The sequence below is a fragment of the Budorcas taxicolor genome, chromosome 1 (assembly GCF_023091745.1).
Source record: "Budorcas taxicolor isolate Tak-1 chromosome 1, Takin1.1, whole genome shotgun sequence".
NCBI classification, from domain to species: domain Eukaryota; kingdom Metazoa; phylum Chordata; class Mammalia; order Artiodactyla; family Bovidae; genus Budorcas; species Budorcas taxicolor.
In genome coordinates, this window is record NC_068910.1 from 160,129,107 (window position 1) to 160,148,073 (window position 18,967).

The 18,967-nt window shown below is 39.7% G+C and overlaps 1 protein-coding gene across 1 annotated transcript in view; it reads left to right on the top strand.

Annotated features, from left to right (window-relative positions):
- Positions 1-11,295, top strand: part of PLD1 (phospholipase D1) — a 228,823-nt gene extending 217,528 nt beyond the window's left edge. The window contains exons 26-27 of the mRNA XM_052638648.1: positions 8,964-9,081; positions 11,071-11,295. Coding sequence (XP_052494608.1) covers positions 8,964-9,081; positions 11,071-11,295 — 343 coding nt within the window. The remainder of the gene's footprint in view (positions 1-8,963; positions 9,082-11,070) is intronic.
- Positions 11,296-18,967: the final 7,672 nt, after the last annotated feature.

An 18,967-nucleotide genomic window follows, 5' to 3' on the forward strand; every position in this document is an offset into this window, starting at 1 on the left:
TTTAAACAAATCTGTGGTCCAGCAGAGAGAGCACTGGGCTGAGAACCAAGGATTGTGTGGTCCTAAATGAGTCCTTCATTCAGTTAAGTTCCTCAGAACTTCCCTGGGCACGGCTCTAACTGGCCCGATCCCAGCCCCTGTATCCCAGTGTCAGTGGACAGAGTGATCCTTCAAGAACCTAACTCAGATCCTGCCACTTCTCTGTTCCCTCCACAATGGCTTTTTTTTTTTTTTTCCCGAATGGCTTCTTATCTCTTCTCCCTCTTCCCCAGTCACTGCAAACACACTGAGCTCCCACTGTCTATGAAACACCCCAACCACCCTCCCACATGTAAGCTTTTTCAGGAAGTCCACAATTGTATGATTCTAGAATCTGCCTGCAATGCAGGAGACCCCGGCTTGATCCTTGGGTCAGGAAGATCCCCTGGAGAAGGAAATGGCAACCCACTCTAGTATTCTGGCCTGGAGAATCCCATGGACGGAAGAGTCTCGTGGGCTGCAGTCCATGGGGTCACACAGAGTTGGGCACGACTGAGTGACTGAAGCCCACACAGAAAGCTATATTGGCCAGGATGGGATTTCAGTGTGGTCTCTACGGTGAGATCGAGACAAGTGCCCCCAGTTAAAGGTGGTGCTTTAAGCTTTCTGGGGAAAGGCAGCACACACACGGTGGCAGTCCTGTTGTTTTCACCTTTCCCAGTTAACAGTCGCTTCTGGAAACTGGCTCACTGGCAGACAGACACACCGCCAGCACTTACCTCCTGCAAATGCTAGAGGCCCTTCCCTCCTACCCACTCCAGACTCTGGCTTTTGAGAACCAAGCTTCAGTTCATTCTGCTCCCTCTGCCCCAGGAACTCAGCAAATTTATCCCTCGGAATATGTCAGACCTCTGTTTTTATTCACATTTGTTACTAATTGTTTTGCCAGTAAGATTTTTTTGTCTAATTATTGATATTTCAATTAGCTTCTAATGTAAATTTGTTTTGTTTAGAGGGGAGAGTTTAAAATTAGTATCCTGTTAATCAACCCATTGATTGCCTACTGTAGGTTATATAGGGAAAGAAATATTTCCTCCTGTAAACTAGAGATAAATGTCATACCTTTTCAGTTCCATGAGAACTTAAGTATTCTCTTTAAAGGTGTGGGCTTCTTTATAAATTTCTAAATGTATAATAATTATAGAGGCAGAGAGTTCTGATTTCAACATATTTTCATTATAGAAAATTTGGCAAACACAGAAAAGCAATAAGAAAATTAAATTTATCTGTAATCTCACCACCCAGGGCTAATAATTTTAACATGGTGTGTATCTCATTCCACTTTTTTCTATACATAAATATCACTGTGTTGTATTTCTTTTTTTAAACATAATGGGTTCTTGTAGTTCCACAAAGTTCTTTATTATTTAAACAATGTTGCACACACTTTTCCATGTCACTGTGTTCTATAGCATTTAATAGCTACATTGTAATGCATTTAATGTCTGCATTGTATCACATCATATGCTAACTCTGTGCAACCCTATAGACGGCAGCCCACCAGGCACCGCCGTCCCTGGGATTCTCCAAGCAAGAACACTGGAGTAGGTTGCCATTTCCTTCTCCACATCATATGAGTATGCCAAAATTTCTTTAAGGAGAACCTCAGTAACACCCGGATTTATCACTGACTTACAAAAGTGGGTGTGGTTGTAGAAGCATCTTGCTCACCTCCTTAATTGTGCCTTAACTAAATCCTAGCCCTGGAATTTCTAGCCAAACGAAGTGTGTCGTTTCCTTTGCCCTCTGACTTCATATTGTATCTCTAACAATGTTTTAGAGGACTTTTTCCTGCCATCTTTTCTGAATTCGGTTATTTTATTTAAGCTTTGCCGATTTGTTGGGTTTCAAAATGAATTTTCCCTTTTTAAAAATGTGCAATTTGAGAGTTTAAAAATGTATCCATTACCCATTTGTACTTGTTCTTTTGTAAACTGTCTAGACTATTCATGTCTTTTGTCCATTTTGTTGGAATGTTTCGCTTTTTTTTTAATGACTTATAAGGAATTTAAGTATACAAGAGGCTAATTTCTTTCTCCCATTTGTTGCAAATCTGACTTGCCAATTGCTTTTTAATCATGTTTATAGTATTTGGGGGAAACTTCAACTCTTATTAATCAAATCTATCAGTTTTTTCTTTTTTCTCCCCATTTTAATAAATATGCTTAGACTAGCTTCCCCAACCCAAGACAAAATATTTCCTATTTCCTTATATTTTATCTTCTAGTGCTTGTTTAATATTACTTCTTATTCTTTAATATTTACTTATTTTTTAATATTTACTTATTTATTATTTTTTTGGCTGCACTGGGTCTCAGTTGCACACGGGATCTTCAGTCGTGGCGTGTGAACTCTTAGTTATGCCATGTGGGATTTAGTTCCCTCCCCAGGGATTGAACCTAGGTCCCCTGCCTTGGGAGTGTGGAGTCTTAGCCACTGGACCACCAGAGAAGTCCCTGATACTATATTTTACATTCAGCATCTGCAAATTATTTTAATGTTAGAAAGGAAGTAGGGACTCTAACTCGTTTTGCTGGAGAAACCAGCTGATCCGGAAGCGCATGACTGCAGTACTGTTTGCCTCTCTAGCCTGCAGTGCCTCTTCATGCTGTACCAAATTGCCGTACATCCTAACCTATCTGGTACTCTCTACTGCTTCCTATTGAAGTTCTGTTGGCTTGCATGCCAGTGTGGTATCATTTTAATTATCATCACTGTGCACTTTAATACTACTTCCTTCCTACCATACCACTTCCCCACATTAGTATATTTTTTCCAAAATAACCCTGGCTACTCTTATTCATTCTTCCACATGAACTTTAACATTGTTTATTCAAGTTCCCTCCTTAGTTTTTGGATCATGACTACAGTATATTTATTGTTGCTGTTGCTTAGTGTCCAAGTTGTGTCTGACTCTTTTGCGACCCCATGGACTGTAGCTCACCAAGCTCCTCTGTCCATGGGATTTTCTAGGCAAGAATACTGGAGTATAGATTAATATAAAAAGAGCTGATGTCTTTATAATATTGAGCCATCCTATTGAAGAACAAGGTATGTACTTCAGTTTCTTCAAAATTTTTATTCTTCAGTAATGCTTTAGGATTTTCATTACTGGAAGCAGGAGTATTTCTGCTTTATGGACTATGCCAAAGCCTTTGACTGTGTGGATCACAACAAACTGGAAAATTTTTCAAAAGATGGGAATACCAGACCACCTGACCTGCCTCTTGAGAAATCTGTATGCAGGTCAAGAAGCAACAGTTAGAACTGGACATGGAACAACAGACTGGTTCCAAATCAGGAAAGGAGTACATCAAGGCTGTATATTGTCACCCTGCTTATTTAACTTATTTGCAGAGTACATCATGAGAAATACTGGAGTGGATGAAGCACAAGCTAGAATCAAGATTGCCAGGAGAAATATCAATAACTACAGATATGCAGATGACAACACCCTTATGGCAGAAAGTGAAGAAGAACTAAAGAGCCTCTTGATGAAAGTGAAAGAGGAGAGTGAAGAAGCTGGCTTAAAACTCAACATTCAGAAAACTAACATCACAGCATCTGGTCCCATCACTTCATGGCAAATAGATAGGGAAACAGTGGAAACAATGACAGACTGTATCTTGGGGGGCTCCAAAATCACTGCAGATGGTGATTGCAGCCGTGAAATTAAGACGCTTGCTCCTTGGAAGGAAAGTTATGACCAACCTAGACAGCATATTAAAAAGCAGAGACATTACTTTGCCAGCAAAGGTCCATCTAGTCAAGGCTATGGTTTTTCCAGTAGTCACTTATGGATGTGAGAGTTGGACTATAAAGAAAGCTGAGCACTGAAGAATTGATGCTTTTGAACTGTGTTGTTGGAGAAGACTTTTGAGAGTCCCTTGGACTGCAAGGACATCCAAGCAGTCCATCCTAAAGGAGATCAGTCCTGAGTGTTTATTGGAAGGACTGATGTTGAAGCTGAAGCTCCAGTGCTTTGGCCACCTGATGCAAAGAGCTGACTCATTTGAAAAGACCCTGATGCTGGCAGGAGGAGAAGGGGACGACAGAGGATGAGATGGTTGGATGGCATCACCGACTCAATGGACATGAGTTTGAGTAAGCTCTAGGGGTTGATGATGGACAGGGAGGCCTAGCATGCTGCAGTCCATGGGCTCATAAAGAGTCGGACACGACTGAGCTACTGAACTGAACTGAAAGATTTTTGCTCTTGTCCTTTTGGCTTTTTGCTGACTCTATACATTTCGTAATAAGTTTGTCCCAAGCTGCTTTATTTTTCCTGGCAACTTTTAAACTGTCTTAAAGCAGCAGTTGTTCTTGAACAAGCATGTTCACTCTTCCACAATAGCAGACACAAATAATACATTAAAAACCACCCTGAAAACTTTATGTTGATTTTAGCTCTTTTTACTGGGAAATAACCTCAAAGATAAACATTGTGACCTAGAGTTGAGCCATTTTCCTCCTTAAAAAAATGCAACTTCAATCCATTTCCCATCTGGCTAATTTTTGAATAAAAATAGAGAGACACATTTCTCTGTGACATCAGTGCTAAATAGAATCAACCATCACAGTACTGCCCTGTATGTCACAACTACATGCCAAACAGTTCATTAAGTCCTAGAAAATTATCCAGACTTTACAGATGTAGCCATCACTCAACAGAAACCATTAGCCACACAGGTAGAGCTCAGAATCAGTGACAGTGGTAGACATAGCAGTGGAAAGAACAGACAATTTTCTGTGCCCTTCCTACTGTCCCACTGATAATGTAAACAAACATTCAATAATTGCCATTATTCACATCAGCACAAAATCAAATTCATTTTCTCTGAAACCTTAATCCCCAAATACCCAGGGTACTTCATATTATATTTACTGTACTTTTTAATATAAATTTTTAATAATTAAACTGACAGGCACGATAATTTATTACTGAATATTATCTGTTATAGGCTTATATAAATACTTTTCCTACTCACAAGTTCTTAACTGATAACTTGACAGACACATTGCCTCACCTCTTGCCCCCATTTAAAAGCAAAGTCACAGAAGTATTCTTTTTTGCTGTTTTCAGCTGCTTAGACTCGACCCAAATCAAAGGCATTATTATAATTGGCTTATTGTTGTAACTCGCACTGTCCTTCGGATTTGACACAGTTACATTTTGCTTTGGGTCTTAAGGAGCAGCAGCCTCTGTGTGCAAACATCATCCTTTAGGATCTTTTCTGAAAGCGATCCCTGTATAGTCTGCACGTGTGTGTTCGTGCCCAGTTATGTCCAGCTCTCTGCGACCCCATGGACTGTAGCCCACAAGGCTTCTCTGTCCATGAAAATTTCCAGGCAAGAATCCTGGAGGGGGTTGCCACTTCCTCTTCCAGATGATCTCCCGACCCAGAGATGGAAGCCCTGTCTCCTGCCTCTCTCGCACTGGCAGGTGGATTCTTCACCACTGCACCACCTAGAAGACGAAATTTGAAGTAGAAGTAGAATTTCGAGGTTGTAAAACACTAAGAATCATAGTGAGCCCAGGTGCCAGATTCATTTGTTTTAGATAATTTTTAAATTTTATTATTATTTTTTGGCTGCACCACTTGGCTTGTGGGATCTGAGTTCCCTGACCTGGGATTGAACCCAGACCCTCGTAGTGAAATCACCAAGTCTTCACCACTGGACCACCACGGAATTCCCTTTCAGAGAATTTTTATACGATAGAAAAAGTGCAGACTAAAACTAAAGTGAGATGCCTTTTTATCCTCATAATCTGACTGAGCTTTTTTAGGTATTGGTAATATTGGAGTTGACTGGGGAGAACACACATGGTAAATATTATGTGTGTTGCAACAGTCTTTCCTGAGGTAAATTTTACATAATGTTTGACCCAGGAATTTTACCTTTTAAATTTCTCTGAGTGAAATAATCATAGAAATTCACAAAGTAATTATATGTGATGAATAAATTATGTTCATTATAGCTTTGTTTATAATAATGGAAAACTGGAAATAACCCAAAAGGTCATAATAAAAGAGCTAGTTAAATAAATTTTCACATAACTGGAAATTCTGCAGTCATTAAAAATGATGATGTAAATCTACATATTTAAATACTAAGAGGGTAACAATATTGTGATCTCCACCCTGTTAAATCCAACGGTTGGTTCTCATCAGAATTTAATGCTGTGTTGGCCCAGGATACTCACCTTCTGGCTTTTCTGCAGCCTCACTGACTGCTGCTTCCCTCCCCTACTGTTGAGGTCCTCTTCTCTGTCTATACTCAATCACACGGCTTTATGAGTATACATTAGTGGACAATTCTCAAAATTACATCTCCAGCCGAACCTTCTCTCCCAAACTCCAATTCATTTATCCAACTGCCTACTTAGTATCACCACTTGAATATTTAATAGATGTCCCAACAGGTTCAAAGTTGAATTCCTAGCCTTCCCTCACTGACTCTACCCACAGAATTCCTCATCTCAGCTAATGGCAACTACCTTCATCTAGCTGTTCAAGCCAAGGCCCTCGTCATCCTGATGCCTTTTTTTGTCACACTCTATGTCCACTGCATCAGTGAAACCTGATCTCCCCACCTTCCTCTCCACTGCTCAAGCCACCATCATCTCCCACCGAGATCACTGCAGTGACTCCCAGCTGGTCTCTGTGTTTCAGCCCTCGCCCTGCACAGTCTGTTCTCAACGCAGCAGCCGTTTTTGTAGTATGTAAGTCAGATTCTGTCACTCCTTGCTCCAGTACCTACAATGCGTCCCAGTTTCATGCAGTAAAAAAGCCAAAACCCTTCTGAACCTGTTTCTCCACTTGTTTCCAGAGCAGCACAAGCCTTTGTATTTATTCCTTGAACCTGCCAGGCATGTGAGAAAAGGGCTTTGGACTCAGCTTAGATTCTAGCTCTGCTAATAGGATGTCTCCAACCTTTTGTTTCCCATTTGCAAAATGGGAATCATGCACCATCAACCTCACAGCATTAAAATAGACGTGCTTTTTAACTCTCAGGCTTTATGTAAGTACAAGAGCTCTTATCGTTTTCAGATATGACCTCTGAAATTTGTCTTGCTTTGCTTGAGAATTTCTTATTATTTCTGGTCCTCTGTTTATATTTGATCAACTCAGACAATCTACTGCATGTCTTCTTTTATGCCAGGTACTCTGGGGATATGAGACTAACTAAATCATGTTCTCTCAAAGAATCTATGCACTAGAACTGGGAGATGGGCCTGTTAAAAGCAAAAAGTGCATGAATATTGCAGGTGTTCTGACAAAAACAAAGCATATGTGAAGCACAGTGTGGGGCACAAGGGAAGAAAGCTTGACCAGGAGAAATAGGAAATGGGAGAAGGAGGAGCCATAAGAAGTTGTTTAGAGGCAATCTTGCATTGAATCCTGAAAGATGGTAGGTGGGGAAGGAAAAGACTCCCTGGCTACTCCCATGTCATACTCTTTTTTTTTTTTTTTTTTTCATCTCATACTCTTAAAACACACCTGGTATTTACCACATTTTAACCAATTCCTTCTGAAGGTGATTCTTTATTCAATGTTGATCTTACCCACCAAAATAACTCCACCCAGAGAGGCTCCATGTCTTTCGTGTTCATTTCTATACCCTAGAGTTCAGCGTAGTTCTTGGCCCAAGGGAGGGAAGAGGGAAGGTTAGAAGGAAAAAATGGGGGTAAGAAGGTTGGGTCTTGGTTAAGAGCACAGATTTAGGAGTTAGGTGATCCAGGTTGGAGTCCCAGATTGACAGCTTATTAAGCTGTATGACCTTGAAAGAGTTACTTAAACTTTCTGTGCCTAGTTCCCTTTTCTGTAAAAGGAAAATAATAATAGTTGTTCCCTTTTTATTCTTTTAAAAAATTTTTTAATAGTTACTTCCTCATAGGCTGTTGAGGATTTACTGAGATCATTTTTGGAAAGGGCTCAGCATATTGGCTGGCACATTCTTTGACTACCAGTCCTATCTTCCAAGGTCCTCACCCTTCTCGGCCAAATTACAAGGACTCTCTTAGAATGAAATGAAGGTCTTTCTTGTCTAACAGTTAAAACTTTCAAGCATTATAACAACTTAGGGTTTTTTGTTTTGTTTTGCAACTTAGGATTCTTTTTTTCATAAAGACACACACTTAGTCTTTTTCTGTATATTTATTTATTTTTAATTGGAATATAATTGCTTTACAATACTGTGTTGGTTTCTGCCATATGTCAACATGAATCAGCCATAGGTATACATGTGTCTCCCTCTTGACCCTCCCTCCCACCTCCCACCCCTTCCCACACCTCCAAATTTTCGCAGAACTCTGGTTTGAGTTCCTTGAGCCATACAGCAAATTCCCACTGGCTATCTGTTTTACATACGGTAATGTGTATATTTCCTCAATTCGTCCCACCCTACTCTCTCAACTCATCTCACGCGCTCCCTCCCCTACTGTGTCCACAATCTGTTCTCTGTCTTCATCTCCATTACTGCCCTGCAAATAGGCTCATTAGTACCATCTTTTAGATTCCATATATATGTGTCAATATACAATATTTGTTTCTCTCTGACTTACTCCAATCTATATAATAAGCTCTAGGTTCATCTACCACATTAGAACTGACTCAAATCCACTCCTTTTTATGGCTGAATAATATTCCATTGTGTATATGTACCATTGCTTCTTTATCCATCTGTTGATGGACATCTAGGTTGCTTCCAGGTCCTAGCTATTGTAAATAGTGCTGCAATGAACATTGGGGTACCTGCTGTCTTTTTCTCTTGTGGACACATGGCTTCCTTTAATTTCCTTTTTTAAAAAAAAAATAGGCTTGTATGGTTGAGTGCCTGAATTACTGTACCATTTGACACAGTGCCTGCAAACAAACTGCTTTTGTCTCAGTTACTCATTCAGGAGGACACTTATATTTCAGGATTGTTCTTGGCTATCTTTCTGGCCCCAGTGAAGACATTCAGGATCCAGTGAGTGACAAATTCTTCAAGGAGGTGTGGGTTTCAACAGCAGCTCGAAATGCTACAATTTATGATAAGGTGAGATTTTCGTATCCTCCTCCTTTTTAAATTGAATCACATCACAAAAGTATATCATTATTTCTGCATATTATTGGTACAGAGTATTCTTAACGAGTGTAAAAACACAACATACCTCCAAATTATAATCAAATAGTTCTTTGTAGACATTAAGAAAACAGAGTCAAAAAGAGCCATGGATTATGGTTTAGAAGAGACTTCAGTGGCATTCTGGTCTCAGATTCCAGAATCCCATCATGAGCATCCTTAGCAGGTGGTTACCCAGACTTTGCACATGTCTAGTGATAAAAAGAAAAAGTAGATGGGATCAAAAAATGAGTCAGACCTGGGTTCAGCCCAGCTCACACAGTTGCTGGTGGTATGAGTATGTGTATAGTAATTTCATGTTCTGAGCCTTCCTTTCTTTCCTCTCTTATAAACTGGAGGGAATATTCATGAGGTGGTCATGAGGATAAAAAAGAATCTGTTAAATGTATTTAGTACATAGCACATGGTAGATTATATCCATTCTAATGATGAAGCTTATTAATAATGAGAAACTCCCTCATTTGGACAGTTGTAATTTTGGAAAGGTGTTTTAAAACCAGCTTCATCTGTTAGGGAAGCCAAATGCTTCTTCTAGTACATTCCATCCATTAGTGATGACAAAGGGTGTGCAAGAGTTAAGACTCCCCCAACCCTGGAACAGGCTATGTCATGAAGTAGCTAGCTTTCTATCACAGAAAATATTCAAGCTGAGATCCATTGACTCTATCATGTGACTGTCTATCATAAACAGGATAAGAGGGCATTCTTCTTCTGACTTCCAGACTCCCTTCAGCACAGAAAATTCATCTGTGAACACAAAAATTCATGTTTCTAATGAAACAACAATTGTCTACATAGACATATTTCATACTGAGGACTCAAGGCCATGATTAAATAGGTCGTGTGTGTGGAGTATTTTTAAAATGCAGGGCACAGCCTAGTTTGGATCCTGGATTGGGAGGCATAACAGCTCTAGAAGACATTTGGGGAATAATCAGATCAATCTCAATATGGGTCATATCTTAAATGACATGAAATTGATTTTCTGAGGTGTGAGAATGGTATTGTGGATACATAGGCACATGTCCTTATTCTTAAGAAATGCATGCTGAGGTATTCAGGTGTGAAGTGTTACGTGAAACTTATTTTTAATTAGCAAAATACATGTATAACTGATAACTGTAAGTATAGGTACTGACATGAACATTTTTCAAAATAAAAAGTTAGAGAAAATATACAATTTTTCTTTTAGACGTGAACCTCCAGTGAAATTCAGGGATGATTATTATCCAAAACAATTAACCTTAAAGCGGGCTATCACTCATGAATCTCCTCACCACTGGGTTGACATTATCCTGTGGTCGGTCACGGGATAATGCAGATTAAACATGCATGTGTGCGCTCAATCACTCAGTCCCACGTCTGACTCTTGTGACCCCATGGCCTGTAGCCCACCAGGATTCTCTGTTCATAGGATTCTCCAGGCAAGAATACTGGAGTGGGTTGTCATGCCCTCCTCCAAGGGATCTTCTCTACTCAGGGGTTGAGCCCAGGTCTCCACCATTGGCAGACCAATTCTTTACCACTAAGCCACCTGGGAAGCACCCCTCCCCCATAGATCAGATATAGGATCTATCTTTTTTTTTTCTCATACTGCATGTATGTAGAACTTCTCCAGCTAGGAATTGAGCCCATGCCCCCTGCATGGAAACTCAGAGTCTCAACCCCTGAACCACCAAGGAAGTCCTCTATGATTTTTTTTTTTTTTTTTGATGGAAGCAAACGTAGGACTCTCTGTAGCAAATAAAAGAAACAACCCTTCAATCAGGTCTGTGATGTAACAGAAAACTAATATATGTTTCATAAAACATAGGCTTTGTCTGTCAAAATGAGTATTTTCCAGAAAGGGGATATGCTTTCTTTTAAACTTATCACTCAGTTTCCTATTTGCATTTTAATCAGGTGTTCCGGTGCCTTCCCAATGATGAAGTACACAATTTAATTCAGCTGAGAGACTTTATAAGCAAGCCTGTATTAGCAAAGGAGGATCCCATTAGAGCTGAGGAAGAGCTGAAAAAGATCCGTGGGTTCTTGGTGCAATTCCCCTTTTATTTCTTATCTGAAGAGAACCTACTGCCTTCTGTTGGAACCAAGGAAGCCATGGTGCCCATGGAGGTCTGGACTTAAGCGTTATACTTGTTCGCAGCTCAGAGACTTCCGCTCTGAAGAGTACACGTCACATTCTGACTTTCTGGAGACCTAACAGACAGACCCAGACCCAGAGCACACATCCACCCCTTGGATTGCAACTTTTTGGGTTAACTTGGAAGGGCTGCCGTCATACTGATGTAAGGACAATGAACATCGGCATGGCTTTATAATTCCTCATGCCTCTCCTTGGGAAAAAGGGACTGCGTTCTTAGGTAGCATATACCCAACAGCGTCAACACATATTTCAATTCCACGATGTCAACACGTATTTCAATTCCGTGATGTATACCAAAGTGCGTTTTCTTTGCTGACAAGAATTATCTGTAACTGATCTATGTTGCCAAAAGTTGTCTGAACCTTCTTAATTTCCTCTGACCCTCACACATGCAGCTGTTGTTTGCTTGCTGGACCTTGTAATCCATACCGGCTCTGTTTGACAGTGTTTATTGCTAGAAGATGTTGTGATGCTGCTCTGAGATTCTTGAAGGTTCCATGGGATGCTCTGCCCATCTGGTCCTAGAGTCGTGGTGTGCGCCCAACCAAGGATGTGGTCCTTCTTCCTTTCCAGTGACTGAAAGGGCAGGACAGACCTTAGTCTATATAGCAGCCCATGTTAGGTACTTTTGATAATATTGTTGGTGTGTATCTTGACACGACAGAGCAACAGGAAAGAATTAAATTTGGTTATTACAGCAGAGATTTCACTTTACCTCCAAAGGCACCGACAAGATGTGTCCTTATGATAGGGCCCACCGGATCAGATTTGAAAACATGTGTAGGATATTTGATTACAGAGCAACCCATAAAACTCAAAGACAGAGCATACAGCCTTCGGAAATCACCAACATGTTGGTGGGAATCAGATTCAGATAAGGAAAGAACATTTCTTACAGTCCTGTAAAATTTCCTGCCATCCTTAGCTGCCAGATTGATTGAAATTGGAGTTTCTACATTTCAAAATAAAACCAGAAAATACAACTTGTCTTTCAAGAGAATCAGGGGCTTCATAACTCATGCCAAGTGAATGAGTACGAGCCCAGCCTTATTTGATATTCAGCTCTCCAGCTATTCTACTTTCTAGAAGAAAAATTGATTGTAAAATACATGTACCATCTCTTGCATTATTAAATAAGCATTAACATTCCACTAGAGTTCTAAAGAGGTTAGGATTATTTATTAATTCACACTATCCTCATCTGTGAATTGTTCAGGAAATACATTTCTCCTTTTAGGATGTTAACATACCCTTTGATACCCCATAGCTCTAGTTTTATTAAGCAGAACTACTCTTACAACTTGAAGAACTAACATGGGTTCCCAACAGGCCATAAATTATGGTATAGATGGGGCTTCCCTGGTGACTCAGACAGTAAAGAATCTGCCTGCAATGCATGTGATCTGGGTTCGATGCCGGGGTCAGGAAGATCCACGAGAGAAGGGAATGGCAGCCCACTTCAATATTCTTGCCTGGAGAATCCCACGGACAGAGGAGCCTGGCAGACTGTAGTCCATGGGGTCACAAAGAGTAGGACACGACTGAGTGACTAACACTTTCACACTTACACTGGGTGCAATAATTACACCTTTATGGGTTACCGGACAGAATCCTGTCCAAAGAAGTAAGGACCCATACCTGTTTCATAGAGCTGATAGTCCAGTGGAAAAGATTAAATAGGAACATAAAGCCAGTGAAACAACATAAAGTCAGTTTGCAGGAAAGAGACAGTGTTACATACCCACAAGAGAGTTTTACAAATGAGGTGAGACTGTGTAACCAACAATGGAAATTAATATGCTTTTATGGTGGCTGAAGATGAAAAAATGGCTTCATTCTATAGCTGTCATAAGACGTTTGCTATTTATGAAGTTTAGGTTGGCATTTAAAGTGTTGAGTGTATGTGGAATACCTAAGGATTTCTCATATTTTCTTTTTAAATGTAGAAGAGTCAAACGACTGGCTCTTGAAAGGGCCCTTTCTCTTTGAAAAAAAAAAAGCACGTAATACAACCTCTCCCCACTTTATAGCTGAGGAAACTGAGACCCTTGTTAGTTGATGGGCTCACTGAAGTTCACCCATTAGGACTAATGACATTGCTGCAGTCCACTACTGTCCTCTCATTTCACTCATCACTGCCCCACAATGAAGAGATGCAATAGATTTCAGAGAGGATGTCTCTAAACTATTTTGAACCCTGTGATCTTATGGATTTATGTGCTTGTCCGTCTCCCTCAACTAGAATGGAAGCTCCACGGGGCAGGGACTTTCCTGTGTTTTGTTCATAATGTTATCTCCAGAGCTTGAAACAGAACCTGGTTCATAGGAGGTGCTCAGTACATGTTTGTTGGATGAATAAAGGAGATGGAGGAGAGAGTTAATGAAATGAAAACCTTATGGAGTCTCAGACAAGAAATCTTCCTGCTATTGCTAAAGAAACTGTTAGCAAGGTTCTTTTCTACTGAATCTTCTCAAAGGCAAGATGTTTATCTGCAAAGAGAGGGGCTACAAGATTTATTTGGGTAGATTTTATGGGAAGTTCAGTGCCACAATTCCTTGCTGTGCAGTGGCAGTTTACATAGTGCCCCATTCTGTAAAAATTGCATGGGCTGTGCACACAAGAGGTTAGACCTAATTACCCATCGTTCTCTGACACCATTACTACCTACTAGAAGTTCAAATATTTTAACATTGCAGTGTCTGATATAAACTTTAAAATGCAAGGGATTTTGCATCTTGAAAAACTATTACGAATCTGTACAACATTTTAAATTGACTATAATGTTTTGAAATTACAAAAGGTAATTATAGCCTTTAAGTGATGTACCTGAGATTCTGATAATCCATGTAATAATATTTGCTTTCAAGAAGGGGAAAAAAAAATCTGTGATTATAAGAGGTGAAGGGTAGAAAGTGGCCATGGCCTATTAAAGCTATTCATGCTGGCCAAGCTTAGTCATTGGAGGACACTCAGCACAGCAGGTCAGGCGCAGGCGTTTGCTCTGGAGCAAGTATCCACTTGGTGACTCACCCTCCAATGGGACTGTCTTCTTTTTCAGCTGTAAAGCATCACAGAAGGGCTTGGAGAGCTGGTCATTAGATAATTGAGTGACATATTGTAAAACAAAACATTGATTTTATTTTAATAGCATCTTCGGAAAAAAATTTTATCTCTAGGTAATAAAAAAATGTAAGCAGTTAACCTCTTATGTAATAATGGGAAAATGTAATATATTGTGAATTAACAGTCTTCCAGATGAAAACACAAGCCAGGAAACCTTTTGTAGCAGATGTAAGATAACAGGCAGAACAGGTTTTATAGACATTATGAAGACCCTGCACTTCTTTCTGCCTCTCCTCATTCCTTATTCTTTCGACCACTGGCCCCATCCAGAGCCCTTCCTTATTATGGAAACCGTTTTAGAGGACAAGAAAGAGCTTTCTGGGGAAAAAAGAAAAAAACCATGAGGCCTCTATAATAAATTTTCAGTTTAACTCACACTTTCAAGTGGCTGACAAAATACTACTACTTTTTAACAGAGGTAGTGGTTCTTTTTGACATTTCTGATCTGATGCAGCACGTGAGCATTCTCAGATGCCTGTCACCCTCTGGAGAGGGGCTGAAGAGGACTCTTCATGTCGTCTCACCCCTCTCTATTCTCTCATTATGAAATGAGCAAATGTTATAGGATTTGCAGTGTGCTTAGGAATCCTCAGAGCTCAATTAATACTGGCAATTTGGAGGTTTAAAATGCATTTTACCAGGCATCAGTTCAGTTCAGTCCCTGAGTTGTGTCTGACTCTTTGCGACCCCATGGACTGCAGCACGTCAGGCCTCCCTATCCATCACCAACTCCTAGAGTTTACCCAAATTCATGTCCATTGAGTCGGTGATGCCATCCAACCATCTCATCCTCTGTCATCCCCTTCTCCTCCCACCCTCAATCTTTCCCAGCATCAGGGTCTTTTCAAATGAGTCAGTTCTTCGCATCAGGTGGCCAAATTACCAGGCATAGGCCTTGAGAAATTCTTGAATCTAGAAATTCACTGGAAAAGGAATTCACCATCTATCAAAAAGTTGCAGGTGAAGAATCAATGGATTTGCCTTATGTTTAGGGGAGGCAGATACCATCACAAATGCCTAATGGCATTTAATTCACATGTGATATATTACTAGGTTTGACTTCAGATTAGAAGGATTCATTAAAGGAAACAAAAATGCTGTGACTGAATTTATTATAGGTTATCTTATTTTTTCCTTTATATCAGTTTTAAATTTTAACTTAAAAACAAAAAGTTAATCTAAAATAGATGAAAATTTGTCACACTAATCATTTTAAACTTTTACATTTTAAAGTCAGAGACTGGGATGGCTGTCCAACCAAAATGTAGGCTTAAATACTCTTTTCTATCTCCAGCAACTCAATTGTTAACTTTATTCTAGATACAGGCACTTAAGTGAATGTTGTCCTACTTCTGCTCAACACTGGGAAATATATCATCCTGTTCTCCTAAGGTATATTCCACTTGGATTCATCACATAAAATGGTCTGGGTCAAAAATACTGATACTCTTCCTCAATCATTCTAAAAATTCATACTAGAGTATTGTAGTTGGAGCACATGTCTCTCACACAAAAACCAAATACATACTGATGAACATTCACCCATTCAGAACATTCAGGTATTCTGGACAGAACTCAGGCCCCTAGCCTCACCCTTATGACAGGCTTTGGCAAACTAAGACTGAGCCTCCTGTGTCTGTAAATAAAGTTTTACTTGATTGCAGCCATGTCCATTTGTTTACATGCCTCATGACCAAATGATCTGCAAATCCAAACTACTAGCTATCCTTAAGAAATGTTTACTGATCCTTCCTCCAGACAGAGCAGAGAATGTCCAGTTAGAATACCTCAACCAAACAGATTTGGGTGAGTTTTATTCTCTTCTATGAGCAAGGTTTTCAACTCTTCCCTATCCCAGAGCCAGCATTCTATAATAGAATAATGGTAACAAGGTCAAGTTCTTTCAGGAATGAAAAGTCATATGAGTTTTGGTTCTGAAAGAGTTATTGTCAACTCATGCAATCTCCTCCCAGCTGAGCACTCAATATGAAGCACTGTTGATAATGTTTTTAACTAAAATGTTCAATGAGGATGGATAGACCTAACGGTTTGTATTCAGAATGAGAACTGTGAACTCAAGAAACTCAGTCTCCCTGGATTTTCCTTCTGTAAAGCCATGGAAATGATACATGTATCCATTCTCTGCCTCACAGTCAGTGCTTTCGATGCCGACTCCCTTAACTGACTTTTAAAATGTAAATATTCATTAATTAAGCAATTACAAGTGTGAAATCAGCAGTGTCCCTCGCTTTGAAAAGAAGATTCCTTCTTCTGCACATCAGGTTTTTAAAGCCAGCACAATGTAGGTCTGAGCTGGAGACAGAAGTGTCACCCTGGAGCAGGTGTCAGAGCCCCAGCGTCCCCTGCCGTTCCCAGTCCTTCTCACAAGCTTCATGCACAAGTCTCAGCAGCACCCAGAAAGAGAAAGAAACAGAAGCTGCCCTTCTGCCCCCTCCTCTTTCAGTTACTACCTATTCCCTGAAAGCCAACCACTTTCCCTAGGTTTTGAAACAGAGGTTAGTTTTGTCCATTTTCGTACCCCACTGGCTTTTTCAACAAGGACACCCTCAGCCTTTTTCTCTACTAGGCGTCTTGCACGCTCTCTTTGGCTTCCAGGGGACTGCTCACATTTGTAGACTCATCCTGGGCTCCTCTCTCTCCGTTTCACTTCTTCAGGCTCTGGCTTGTTCTTCCCATTCCACTCAGATTCAATGGTTTCCCTGCCATCTCTCTGCTCACCCGCAGCCCTGCTCTGCCTTCTAAGCTCCAGACATATTAGATGTCTGAGCAATAAGTATCTCTACTTCTCCGCATGGGTCTGAAAGAGTGAGTAGAGAAGCAGAGAGAAACCCATTAGAGGCAAAACTGTAGCATGGAGACCTGCCCTCTGCAGCACTGGTGACCTCAGAGGTAGGGGGACAGCCTGTGTGGTGAGGCATCAACAGTGCCCCCTAGAATGGGCCTGTGGATTTGCTTTCATAATATAGTCATTCTTATTCCAGAAGCTTGTAATTTCTTGGAAGACAAGGGTCTTCTTTCTTCATACTTCACGTAGGGCTTGTCACAATGGGTAGTATATTGTTCAGGTCATGTGGAAAGTGATTTGAAAGCTTTCTTTGCTCATGGTACATGAGATTCATCAGGCCAATCTGTAAAGAGGGTGAGAACATAAAGAATTGAGTTGTTTTATGTTAGAGTGGAGGGGGTAAGAAGTAGATTTCTAAATTCCTCTTTATATTTACAAAGTCTCAATAACTTTTTAAAATACAGTCTGAGCTGTGATAATGGAATCTTTAAACATCGTGAAAATCACATTTGAAAGATCAAAGAAAATTAAATAGTTTTTCCAATGATATTTGGCTATTCACTTTCTAGACAGTAAGTAGGTCAAAAGGTGGGTTTAGAATTGCACCAGATAACTCAGTGAGCAAACATTTGCTGATTTATGAGAAACAGAAACAGGAGCGGTACTTTTAAAAAGTCTTTTAACATAAAGACATTTTCTGAGCCTCTTTTTCATAACAAGTCTTCATTCATAAGAAATTTTGCATTACAATGCATTCCCAGATAAAGAGAAGGGGACACTAAGGTAAAAGACAAAATCAGAAAATTTTTTTTCCCCACATTTTGCTTATCCCACTAAGACTTTCTTCTAAGTTTTTTTTTGAAGTACAGTTGCTTTACAACACTGTGTTAGTTTCGGTTCTACAACAAAGTGAATCAGCTAAACGTACACATATATCCCCTCTGTTTTGGATTTCCTTCCCGTCATACTAAGATTTTTTAAACTTATGTATGTTTTTATTGAATGAAATTCAATAAATTAAATTCTATAGTGCTTACAATTTTCAAAATTTCCATATAGATGATTTCATATAACCTCATAATAAGCCCCCCTTTTTTAAATCCCCCGTCCCTATTGCCCCTCCGTTCCCTCCCCATTGGTAACTTTTAGTTTGTTCTCTGTATCTGTGAGTCTACTTCTTTTTTGTTTTATTCACGAGTTTGTTGTATATTTTAGATTCCATTTGTCTTTGTTGTCTGATTTATTTCACTTACCATAATACCTTCCATTCATGTGGCTGCAAATGGCAAAATTTAAAGTCAGGAAGTTCCTGATTGGCTGCTTAAATTATCTTTCCCTCACCCTGCTAATTACCTGCTCTTATGCCCAGAACAGCCCAGTCCCGGATCATAGATGTCTTTTTGTTTGAAATTGGTGTGAGATGTCACTGTGCGCTACTCTTTTCTATCACACTTTCATATGCTCTTTCTTTTGAAACTCTGGATTTTTTTTCCAGTTTTTTTTTTTCTTTAATTTTAAATCTCAACTTCTAGTACAGAATACTGAGTAAATCACATTCCTCAGTCCAAGGTCCATTAAGACTCCCTCTCTTGTTTAAATCATTTGTTACTTATTTTAATCTACACATTCCATTCATTTTCTCCTCCTTGCAGTGATCAGTATTAATCATTTTAATGTATTTTTGTGTATCTTTTTACTTGAATGTATTCTTGTAAAATGTGTA